At 38.4% G+C, this 13,155-nt stretch overlaps 1 protein-coding gene across 10 annotated transcripts in view; it reads left to right on the forward strand.

Annotated features, from left to right (window-relative positions):
• The window catches only part of CALD1 (caldesmon 1), a 227,643-nt gene that overhangs the window by 177,171 nt on the left and 37,317 nt on the right, over positions 1-13,155 (forward strand). For all 10 annotated transcript variants that reach the window (XM_043872933.1, XM_043872935.1, XM_043872934.1 and 7 more), the window contains one exon: positions 10,499-10,645. In XM_043872933.1, coding sequence (XP_043728868.1) covers positions 10,499-10,645 — 147 coding nt within the window. The remainder of the gene's footprint in view (positions 1-10,498; positions 10,646-13,155) is intronic.

Genomic DNA, 13,155 nt, shown 5'->3' on the forward strand with positions numbered 1-13,155 from the left:
GTTTATTGTCCACATCTATTATGCACATTAAAACAAGATTGTCCTTTCATAGATACATCAGGAAACAGCCCCAAGTCAGATTTTACTCTTGACTGATAGCATTTTAAAAAGTCTGAGTTTATTAATGATCATATTTTATTTAAGATTCTTACTCGACAAAGAATCCTAGGTTGAGGATGAAGAAAAAGTAATGTTTATGAAAACACAAGTGATAATTAGGTTTATCCCCCAGTCACATTTTATACCAGTTGAATTTCAAATTAAAGTTAAGAGAGGAAAGTTTGATTGCTTTATTTTAATTATCTTACTGGCCACTTAAACATTTCTCTTACTCCTTGTCATTCATTTCAAATCAAAGCTTAACTTGAATTATCAAGTGAGAAGTAAAATATCTTCTCCATCATCAACCTTCTCTTTCCATAACTACACTTTCTAAACATTTATAAATTGAAAACTGAACTGTATTTGACCAAGCTTATTGTTTGAATAGGGTGGGATCGTGGGAGTGGTGCAAATTCAGTCCTGTTTGTGACAGAATAAATAGAGTTTACTTTATCTCAGGAAACTGCCATGGAATTATCCCTCCAAAATCCGTGTTTAATAGATTTGACAGAAGCATTGTTCTTTTAAAAAATGTGAAAAAATAGCAATTCAAAAAGAAAGAAATCCTGATTCTATTCATTTTATTTCTACTGAATATCACCAACCATCTGTGGAGTTTTAAAAAAACATGGCACCCATTGGATAAAAAATTAGACATTTATCTCATCCAAACTAGAATCTCAAGAAATGTTTGGGAAACCTATGTCTCATCTGTCATTATAAACTACAGCTATTTATATAAATATAGATGAATCTCAGAGGCATACTATTGGGTAAAAGAAACTAATCACAGGATTCATACAGTATGATTATATGAAGTTCTAAAAAGGCAAAACTGAAAACCAAATTGTTTAGGGGTACATCTGTTGGGGTAAAACTACAAAGAAAAGCAAGAAAATAATTAAGAAAAACTCAGGCTAAAGGTTGCTTGGAGGCATTACGAAAGAGAGGCAGATGGGATTGAAGAAGAGCACGTAAGGCTTTCCAGGGTGCTGGTGCTATTTAAGCTGGGTGGAAGGCACATGGTATTTGTTTCATTATTTTTCTTTTAAGTGGTCATGTACTATACACTCATTCATAGGTAAAATATATTTCATGCTAAATATCTTTTTAATTTAAAATACCGATCCCAAACAATTGGAGTTGATCTTTTAAAACTTTCCTGGGACTTTGTGTATCAATTCAAAAGTGAGTCTCTAAGCTTAGGAATCTGCCAGGGTGGGACCATTCTGAGAACTGTGTTCACATAAGCCCTCAGCCATATAAACCTGAGTCACAATCAGAACTCCCCGTACTCCCCGATATGTGATCAATCAGACCCGATCTATTTGTCTGACAGGACGTCACAGTTAAACAGTTCTAAGAACCAGCCTGCTCTGAGAGTGTGAGGAAGCAAGTGAAGAGATTCTTCTCCCACTGCCTGATAGTTGTTTCTTTCTACTGTGTTCTGCAACAAACGTTTCCCCATCATGGTCTGTGGTTATAGAAACTCATCTGATTATGGCCGTCACCATTGTGTACAGCATATGGTAGGCTGGTGGTGATGATGACTTGTGGTGACAACATATACGAGAACCCTAAAGTGTGCAAGCACACAGTGTCTCACTACTGAGAACCAAAATTTATGGCTGGTTTGCAAACTTAGTAATTCTCAAATGTGTGTATGAGGAGATGGGGTAGGACGTACCTTTCTTCCTAAGTAAACTTCTTCAGAGTATCATATCCCCTTGCATGCCAGCACTCCCACAAAAGGCATACCCTGACATAGCAATGAATCCTACAGTGAAATTCAGCATATTTTTACTTTCCCTACCAGAAAAAAAAAAATATATATATATATATACACACACACACACACACACACACACACACACATATTCTAAATGAGAGGGGCTGTCTTTCATTTTGGCCTGCGTTAATTACTAATAGACCAATTGACTATTGGCTATTAATCCATTTCTAAACATATTCTGACCTGAAAATACTTTTATTTTCTTGATTTTTTTCCTCCACTGTAATTTTCAATGCCTTTCTTTTAAGGAATCCAAGGAAAAACATTCAGAATTGGACCTCATGTGCATTAAATGAAGCCACAACATTTTACAGATACCACATATAAACAAAATCATATTTAAGAGCCTGGAATGTATCTATAAACCTCTTTTTAACTTTCAAATACACAATAAATCTGTAGAGCAAATATGACTCATTTCAGTAGCTCAGGATTTTTTCCCTCCTGATCACAGCATTGCCCGCAATTTTACTGAGAACATTTGAGCAATTCACAGAACTAACTGGATATGTTTGGAGAATCGCTTGCATTTCATATTATGAAAAAAAAAAATCACTGAGGTTTTTTGGTACATGAAAAATAATACTGGAAGTATGTATGAATCATTCTGCCTCCTAATAGCTGATGGGTACATTTTCAGCCCATAGGAGGTTTTAGCTCTAAGTTGGACACCATTGTAAAACCCAGGTCAAGACAATGACATTGTCAGAACCAAGAATGATGGAAATCAAAGAAATGTAATTGACTAAGAAGTTGGCCTTTGTGGCTAAACCCCAGGCTGTCTTCCTCCTGAGTCTGGCCTGCGTGGGGAATGTACAGCTGCAGAAAACTGGGGGCAAGATCATGTTTGGGGTTGAGTATTTCAGTTCCCACCTGGAATCTTTTTCAGTCAGCACCACCTTCTATCAGATGACTCCTTGCATGAAAGCAGAGTTATGGAGGGATACAGGGAGATGAAAGCTGAACTTGGGGTTCAGCTAAGTGTCTACTGGTCTGCAACTTACTGTGAATCCACAAATGATGAGCTACTGGTAGGAGTCCTCCTTTCAGGTAGCGAATTTATTTGTTCTGTTGGAATTTTAGGTGCAACATTCTCTTTTTAAAGTAGAGGGATGTGGCAGAAACAATCAAGGGACACAGAGAGACTTGGAAATTTTTATCTGAATGAGCTCTCTTTAAGTCTTTTGTACACAGGCCTCATTTTAGTGCCTTGAGCCTTTTGTTTTCCCCGAGGTTTTTGTCACTTAATCAGTGGGTCTGCATGTGTGCTTACCAAGAACAAGGAATGTTAAAGGATGCAAAAGCGCTTGAAGGGGACAAGTCCAAGTCTGTTCAGTGGCACTCTGGTAATCTTCTATACACCAATGGTTCTCTAGCAATGAAATTACTGAAAGAGTCCCAAGTTCATATCCAAACCAAGTGTTTTCTGTAGTCTGATATATAATTTTTTAAAGTATGAAAACTGTTCTCCAAATATGTATTAATACACTGCTTTATAAAATACAGATTCCTTTCTATACAGTGTTAATTTATAGGCACTTTATAAGACATTTTTAATAGATAACAAATGTATAAGCAATTGTCATAATATTTTATTTTTTCTTGATATTTTAAAGGGATTCACATTCCTCAAATGTTACTAACTACTGCTATAAGATATGGAAAATTAAATCTTTTCTGTAGTTCTCTTTAACTTTTAATAAAATCAGCCCCTCATAAAACTAGTTATTATTTCTTCTTGTTCTATTTTTAAACATGGTTTCCTGATAAGAGATCTTGTTAATAAAATGTTATTGCCAGCATTTTTACTTGAAAGTTTAAGGATCATGTACTAGAGTCTCAAATCAGAAAATAGCAAAAAAAAAAAAAAAAAAAAAATTTTTTTTTAAGAAAAAATCAAAGGAAATGAGAGTAATATTTTTCTAACTATGGAGAACACGGGGTTAAAAAAACACTCTAAACTGTAGTTGAAATCATAAAAAGAATTTTGCCAATGTTGAGCAAGTCTTGAGAAGTGTTTGTTGGAGAAGATGGGATGCAGGGGACATTGGGGCAAGCTGACAACTAGTGGCTTGCTCCAGTATCTGACTGTGGAAGCCTCTGCCACTTCCTCTTTCTTCTAGTATACATTTAGACCCTGGTCCAGCCAAATGTAAAGACACTGAGTCCTCAGTGGTTTCATTATTCGCCATGTCTGCAAAACTTTTATTTATTTGAACTTTCTATCTAAAAGGCACAGCTTATAACATGATTACCGTGTTACTTGAATACACTGAGGCAATAGAAGTCTGGTGGTAAAGACTTAAAAAGTCTTTGGTGTGAAAGCCACAGCATTCCAAGAGAGTTTTCCCAGTGCATAGATCTGTTTTTTCTTATAACATAACACCAGGATATTTAGGCAATGGTTCTGGGAATGGAAGAAAAGCCAGTCCTTTCTGCTTTTATCATACCACTGACACAATCAAATAACATCATGTAATTACTATTGACTTTTGAGACTGGTCAACACTTACTCGTACACAACACACACACACACACACACACACACACACACAAGATCATCTCTCTCCCAGACATCTGATGTGCCATTTTGCTTCCCTCAGCACTTGCCTTCCTGCAGTAAGATTAATCACACCTTTCTCCAAGTGTTCTCTAAAAGATGAGGAAAGGCAGTTACCCAGAAACAAAGCATAATACTCCAAAGTAAACCTGCTTACACCCAGCCTGGGTGGGAAAGTCATGGATTCTGGTCAGTTGAACATTTCATTTAATAAGAGGTGCTTTCCTTATCACTTGAGATTTTGTTATTGTTGTTCAGTTGTTGAGTCCAACACTTTGCAACCCTGTGAACTGCATTCCCTGTCCTTCACCATCTGCCAGAGTTTGTTCAAACTCATATCCAGTGAGTCAGTGATGCTATCTAACCGTCTCATCCTCAGCTGGCCTCTTCTCCTTTTGCCTTCAATCTTTTCCAGCATCAGGGTCTTTTCCAATGAGTCGGCACTTCACATCAGGTGGCCAAAGTATTAAAACTTCAGCCTCAGCATCAGTCCTTCTAATGAATATTCAAGATTGATTTCCTTTAGGATTTACTGGCTTGATCTCCTTGCTTTTCAAGGATTCTCAAGAGTCTTCTCCAGCACTACAATTCAAAAGCATCAATTCTTCAGTCCTCAGTCTTCTTTATGGTCCAACTCTCACATCTGTACCATGACTACTGGAAAAAGCATAGCTTTGACTATACAGACTTTCTTTAGTAAAGTGATATCTCTTCTTTTTAATATGCTGTCTAGGTTGGTCATAGCTTTCCTTCCAAGGAGCAAGTGTCTTTTAATTTCATGGCTGCGCTCACCATCCACAGTGATTTTGGAACCCAAGAAAATAAAAATCTGTCACTGTTTCCACCTTTTCCCCTTCTATTTACCATGAAGTGATGGGACTGGATGCCATGATGTTAGTTTTTTGAATGTTGAGTTTTAAGCCAGCTTTTTCACTCTCCTCTTTCACCCCTATCAAGTAATCATTTGGGATTACTCATTTTTTAATAAAATGCATTTGATTAAAACTCTAATAAACATAGTTTAATCTTTCTCAGATGATTCAGAGGAACTCTGCTGCTTGTGAATCATCTGGGAACATCAATTATCTTTGTAGTGTAGGATACAGTAGACTGGTTACTGCCAGCATCTGCTGAGGTTTCACAGAAAGAACAAATGGATTGTTATGCTTTCGTTTTGCAACCCAGTGCGTGGTTAGGTATGATTTTTACTAGTCAGCAGCATTTCAATACATGTAAATGTGGTGTGTGGAAAATCAGAAATGTTAACATTTTGTCTTTAACCAAAGCCTAACGCAGTTGTCCTATCATGTGGGTTTATTAAGGATGCTGTGTTCTCATCTGTCTTTTTGAGTAAGTTCTTGTTATGGTGAAATTAACACTCACATGTGACATATCTTTCTGGAGGGCAGTTGGTCAATGTGTATCAAAAAGCCTTTACATGAGCATACTCCTAAACTCAGAAATTCTAACTTTTGAGAACATTTCCTAGATAAATAATTGAACACGTGGTAAAAGTATATCTATAGTGAGGCCCTTTGTAGCATTGTTTCTAAGAACATAAATTTGGAAAAATTTTAACTGCCCATCCGTAGAAAACTGGTTAAATAGATTATAGTACATCCATATACTTATATCTACTACATACATCCAGTCAAAAAATACTGTGTTGCTGTTGAAAATTATATTTTGCTAATGTGTTAAAGTAGTAATAAATAAGGTAAATTAAAGAAATTGTTTCTAAAATAATGTATATCTCATGATCCTATTTGGTTAAAAATTAAAATATCTATGCATGCATAGTTCTTCCCTGGTGGCTCAGATGGTAAAGAATCTGCCTGCTATGTAGGAGACCCGGGTTCAATCCCTGGGTCAGGAAGATTCTCTAGAGAAGGGAATGACGACCCATTCCAGTATTCTTGCCTGGAGAATGCCATGGACAGAGGAGCCTCGTGAGCTACAGTCCATGGGGTCGCAAAGAGTTGGACATGACTGAGACACTAACACTTTCATGTAAAGATAGGTGACGTTCTGGTAGAATACACTGAATATTAATCATGTTCATATCTGAGTGGTGTGATTAGGAAACTGATTTTTACTTTCTCTTTTATAAATTTTTTAATGTCTGGTTTAAGAAAACAATAAATGCATGTTACTTTTGGAGCCAGAAAAAAAATTAACAATTAAGTTTTTTTCAATTTTGAAAGAAAAGTAATAAGTCTCTGGTAGTAGTATGAAGGGTAGTTGTCATGGGAGAGGCCTGAAAGCTAAGCAGCCACTGTGTGCTCTGACCTTGGAGAGCTGATGTAGGGAGGTTCACTTTCAAAGAATTTGCACACATATCAAGTCATTTGGCATGGACACAATTTCACATATAAAGTCAACTGATAAGTCATTGAGCCAGCAACTGGGCACATTCTGATTCAAAATACCATGAAATCATTTTGTCTCCTTTTTTGTTTTGAACTTTGAAAACAATTTTAACATGTCTCTTTATTAATAGACATATGTATAAAATAGATAGCTACCAAGAACCTACTATATAGCACAGAGAAAGAAGAAAGGTACAATCTGTAGGGCATGAATGAAGCTAACCTTAAAAATGCATCCCAGTAAAAAAAAAATTAAAAAATTAAAAAATGCATCCCAGTACACATTGTTATGCTGTGCTTACTCAGTCGTGTCTGACTCTTTGCATCCCCATGGACTGTAGCCCACCAGGCTCCTCCATCCATGGGATTCTCCAGGCAAGAATACTGCAGTGGGTTGCCATGCCCTCCTCCAGGGGATCTTCCTAACCTAAGGATTGAACCCAGGTCTCCCACATTGCAGGCGGATTCCTTACCATCTGAGTCACTGGGAAGCCCATGAATCCTGGAGTGGGTAGCCTATCCCTTCTCCAGGGAGTCTTCCCAACCCAGGAATTGAACCAGGGTCTCCTGCATTGTAGGCAGATTCTAAACCAGCTGAGCTACCAGGGAAGTCCCAATACACTTAGGTGCAGACAAATACTGTTTGATTCCACTTATACAAGTTATCTAGGATAGTCAAGTTCATAGAGTCAGAAAGTACCCTGGTAGATGCCAGGCGCCAGGGGTGAGGGGGTGGGGAAGGAGAATTGGGAGTTAGTGTTTAATGGGGACAGAGTTTCCCTTTAGGAAGGTGAAACATTCAGGAGATGGATAATGGTGAGAGTTACATGACAGTGTGGATACACTCAGCGCCACTGAACTAACTGTACAGTTAAATATGGTTAAAATAGTACATTTTATATTATATTTTACCACAATAAAACACATTTAAAAATGAATAAATGTCCTCAAAAATTTAGCTCTGGCAATTGCGTGTCCTAGACAAGAGTCTACCATTGCAACGCAATGGTAAATTGTAAGCCATAGGAAGTTAAAAGAGTCAGAAGAGACAGTGGAGATGATCCAGTTGTTCAAGGTCACTCCTCCAGTGAGGAATCTGAGATGAAGGAAGACTGAGTGTGACCTGGCCAAAACAGATGGCAGATCTCGGTGGTGTCAGAACTAAAAGCCAACAGTCTCCACCATGAAGCTCATTGGGTGAGTGGGAAGAGACAGTAACATCTCAAATCGTTCAAGTATAATGTGAAATTAAGAGCTTCAAATGAGATTCCATTTTTAGGAGAGGGGATAGTTTTGTTTCTGGCAAAAAGTGTCCCATATGGAGCTTTTATGTGTCTTGCTTGTCTTGGAAAAGGAAGGCCCCAAGTAATAGCCAAGACCTCGTGGCTGAACCAGAGATGTAGACGGGCAAATTAAGACTTTCTGTTTGATTAGCTTGGGAAGCCATCATTAAGGACTCATTCTCCCTGCTGTGGTTAAAGTTGTCTATTGAGAAATAAGCCAAAGGAATATGAAGCCAAGAATCTGAAGACTGAAGCCAAACCACTGGGAAGGGCTTTTGACTGCAAACTACAATGTGATTGAATTAGAAAGGAACATTTGAATCATGTCATGCTGTCACCTCGAATTCAACAAGTCTAAAATTGAACTCATCTTTCCTCACAAAGCAGCTCCTCTACTGCTCTTTCCTAATAACAACAAAATACTACACTGTAGCTTGACTTACCACAACACATCCATGATTTCTTTTGATTGTGACCCACTTCCAGGCAAGGCAGCGTAACGCAGGTTAATCAAAGAGCTGCCAGCTAGGGAGAGACCAGTTGTAGAAACCAGGTTTTCTGAATATTAATCTAGTTATCCTTTAACTGTATCACACTACCCTTCTCTCCATATTTGTGGAAATAAACCAGTCAGCTTTATAGAATTACTAAGTGACAGTTTATTTATATTGGCTTTTGAATATTGCACACCAGCACATTTTAGCAAGTATGAAGTCAGAGTTTCTTAAGTAGCAAAGAGCAAACCAACCAACCTTCAGAACTGTTCATCTGGTTTTGTAAGATACCTAGGTCCAAAAACATTCAAAGCATTTGTATTATTGAAGTCAAAAGATAAAGCACTGGATCTAAAAATACCTAGTTTGTAAGTCCAACAGGAGCAAACTTCATCTGTCCTGTTAGGTTTGTTTTGTTGGTATAAATTGTATGATTTCATTTGTAAATTATTTTAGCTTAGTCATGATTGATAGGCATGTAATGTTTACATATCTGCATTTCTATTTGTAGATATGTAAGTAACACTGTTAAAAAAAAAAAAAAGCACATGAACTCTCCAATGTAAAGAGCAGTCTGGTGCACACAGTAGCTCCATCCCAACCCATGGAATCATCAGGTCACCCAGCACTGCCGTGCCTCCTCAGCGCTGTGTATCCCAGTCACAGACCTCCCTGCAGAGCAGCCCGGTTAACCACGTAGGCCTTCTCCTTTTGAGTCTGAGCATCTGCAGCACTCCAGCTCCAGCTCTTTACTTGGGATTAAAAATTAGGGGAAACACATCTAACTAGTGATTCCGATTGTATGACTTCCCTAAATAGCTCTTTGCTTCAGATAAACCAGGAAAGCTAAATACCACGTATGCCTGGGAAACCCTCTCTGCCTGTTCTACTTGGCCATTGTTGCTATTGTTATTCAGCCCCGTGTCGGACTCTGTGACCCCACGGAACGCAGCACGCCTTAGACAACAGGTTCTATCTAAATACACGCCTGTAGGCTCCCATGAGGTGCCCAGTGTGAGGGTGGTGGAACACTAAGGCAGTTTTAGGACAAAAGAGGGGGCCATAGAGGGCACTGCCAGTGGCTCAGTGATAGAGAATCCGCCTGCAATGCAGGACACATAAGAGACACAGGTCGGATCCCTGGGTCAGGACGATCCCCTGGAGGAGGAGATGGCAACCCACTCCGGTGTTCTTGCCTGGAGAATCCCATGGACAAAGGAGCCTTGCAGGTTGCAGTCCATGGGGTCACAAAGAGTCGGTCACAGTGAGCACACACACATATACATAGAGGGCGCTGCCCTGAGTGTGAAGCCTCTTCTCAGCTGTCAATGACACCTTCTTTCTTCCATGAAAAGGAGCTACAAGGGAAACAATAAATTCAAGCAAAGAGGATATCCTGCTCTGGTTTTTAGTTAGCTATTTGGCTTGTTAATGCCAGATTCCTGGCTTGGTAACATAACTTGATTCTTTTCTGACCTTTGTGAAAGTGTATCCACAAATAATTCATACAACATGCTAAATCTTTTCGGTTAAGTGTTTTGATTACTTTCAGTTCAATTCTTTGGATTTCTGCTTCTAAATCTTTACTAATCATCAGCTTAGTAAAGAAATCTAAATAAGCTAACCCACAGTCTTCAAAGGCAGTTGCTGTTGTATAAATTTTTTCAGTTTAAGCTGTTATTTGATCATTGTCAATTAGCCTCTGTAGCTATTGGACTAATGCTTTTCAGATACAAGTTTAAAAACTCGTCAGATCAGGTCTCTAAATGTTAAGAAACAGAACCGCCCTCTGAGAACCCTGTGGTTCAGTAAGTAGTCACGTTCAGGGTTGATCCTGCTAAGAAGCTGGTAAAAATGGTTGGCATTTGGCTCAAGAGGTTGTGTTTTCGATGTTGCAGAATCGCCTACCAGCGGAATGACGATGACGAGGAAGAGGCCGCCAGGGAACGGCGCCGCCGCGCCCGACAGGAAAGGCTGCGGCAGAAGCAAGAGGAAGAAGCCTTGGGGCAGGTGACCGACCAGGTGGAGGTCAATACCCAGAACAGGTACTGTCCTCTTCGGAAGGGCACATTTCTCAATTGCTTCTTAGCCTGTCTGATGAAAGAAATGTGTTGGGCAAAGGATTCCCTTCAGCCCAACTCAATCTCTTTCACTCTTTCTAGCTTGTTTAATTCTTGTGTGGCCATTATTGGCATCTCACCAGACTGGACAGTTGATCTGATTTAGACATCAGGACACCAGTATTCCTTTTTTCTCACCCCCTATCCTGTCCCCTGGACACACCCCAGTTGAAGGATATTTTCTTTGTAATCTAGTAAATTTTTTATTTACTAAAAATCACTGATTATATTCTTAAATAAGGAAAACTATTTACGTTCCTTCTTTAAGGTATTGTTATCTGTTCTGAACTAAAGATGTATTAGTTTAACAGTCCTCTGTACCTACCAGTAACAGAGATAATACTTGAATTTTAAAAGTAGGCATGAATTGCAGATGTCTTATTCTTCCTAATATACACCCTAACCCAGTATTCTCTGTTCTCTGTAATATTCTGCAAGGTGCAGAATCCTGTTTAATTTAATGTAGTTATTCAAACAAGCTTATGAGTTTAGTACTGCATTTTTTCTATACCAGTCCTGGTGGAAATCAGGAAAGTCGAGATCTCTTAGTAGTAAGTTCAATTTCTTATAACAAGTGTTAGTTGCTCAGTCATGTCCGATTCTTTGCAACCCCATGGACTATGCCCGCCAGGCTCCTCTATCCATGGCATTCTCCAGGCAAGAATACTGGAGTGGGTTGCCATTGCTTTCTCCAGGGGATCTTTCTGACCCAGGGTCTCCTGCACTGCAGACAGATTCTTTACTATCTGAGCTATCAGGGAAGCCCTAACTTCTTCTAAAGAGACTTTTAAAAGTTCACACATACAAGGTCAAACAGTGCATTATGCTAATAGTTAGTATATGTCATGTATATGCTCCAAGGTACAAAAAAGATGAGGATGTTTGAGAAGGAATGGAGGAAAAGATAATTTTATTTTAAAATTATGGAATGGTTACATATAATGAAATCATCATATAAGATCTTTGTGTGGTTTTGGTTTTAGATTCTTTTACTTTGTGCATGTTGGGAGGAAACTGTATTTGATAATCCCCTTCATTCAGTCTACATAGAAAATTCTGAAGGGAAAGAGTTCTGACCTCTTTAACGTGAATTTCAGTGGGTACACAGGTTTCTGAAGGCAGTCGTGAAAATGCTGGCGGGATGACTCAATCAGGAAGCTTCTTGGTTAGGTGGACAAACAGACCTCATCCCTCACTAAGTAGCTCCTAATTAGGGAGGGTGTACAGCCAAGAGATTGAGGTTTGTTCTTTGGGGTTCACCACCTGGCTTTGAATCCCAACCTGACCCTCCCTTCACTCACTCTATTTCTTCAGTTAAATGGAAATAAAAATTATACTTTTGTTTTAGGTGTGTCGTTAAATTTAAATGAGATGATAACACATGTAAAATGCACATAGTAATCTTGACCACTATTAGGAAGATGGTAGCAGAATCTTATAAATCAGAGCAGTATGGTCATCACTTCCTTTTCCATTTTTGAGCTGAGGGAGATGGAAAAAAAAGAGTTTAAACACGACATTTTACATTTTAAGGCCTTCCATGAATCTGGCTATTAGGGAATAATAAACAATGCTTTAAAAAGTTACTAGTGCCTGTAGTTTTCTTGCTTTTAAAATCTTGCTCCTGCTTGTATTTCTATTCTTTCACCATTTACTATTACTAGTTATTTCATGCTATTGATTGAGTACAAAATTCTTTTTTTTTTTTTTAGTAGCTCATATTCATATAATTTACCTCTGACATGAAGAATAAGTATTCTTCTTGGGGCTTAGCAACTGTAATTGTTACTCAGCTTCTGCAGATAATAGCTGTCCTGATTTATAAATAGCAAATAGCAAAAAAAGATTCAGTAGAGTCTGTTGTTTCTTAAGAGTTCTTTAAGCCAACTAGCATTTTGGAATTTGGGGTACCTCTTAAAAATTATTTAAATTCAGTTGATCCAAATGCCTCATATACATAGATTTTTTTCCCCTTAAATTCTAAACTATTTGCATTTTCAGAGAAGTTTAACCCTTAAGTGTCTAATTCATTGACATGGTGCCTTACAGCAACAGTGAAGGCCAAGAAAGTTTAAAATCTAGCCTCTACTCTGCCATTTCTTATTGTTAAAAGGTGAAATGTGTTTTTCCAAAATTAAGTGAACTTGAACTTCAAAAGGGCCAAGGTTGGTATGAACCATGAAATTTGATGGAGTTTCAAAACACTGCAAGACATACTTTTCCAACTCTGGTCACAGTCCTAGTATCACATGACTAGTTGTTTCCTGCAGTGAAGACCAGCACCCCTGGCTTGGGCAGTGTCCAGCCAGCATCCCACAGTAGTGAGCATGGTGATGGACATGCTGCAGTTTGTTTTTTAGAGATTTTCTCTTCTTATTTTATAAACATCAAATCTAACTGTTCTTTGTCTACTGTAGAAAAGAAGGGCAAGAGAC

The sequence above is a fragment of the Cervus elaphus genome, chromosome 18, assembly GCF_910594005.1.
Source record: "Cervus elaphus chromosome 18, mCerEla1.1, whole genome shotgun sequence".
NCBI lineage: Eukaryota > Metazoa > Chordata > Mammalia > Artiodactyla > Cervidae > Cervus > Cervus elaphus.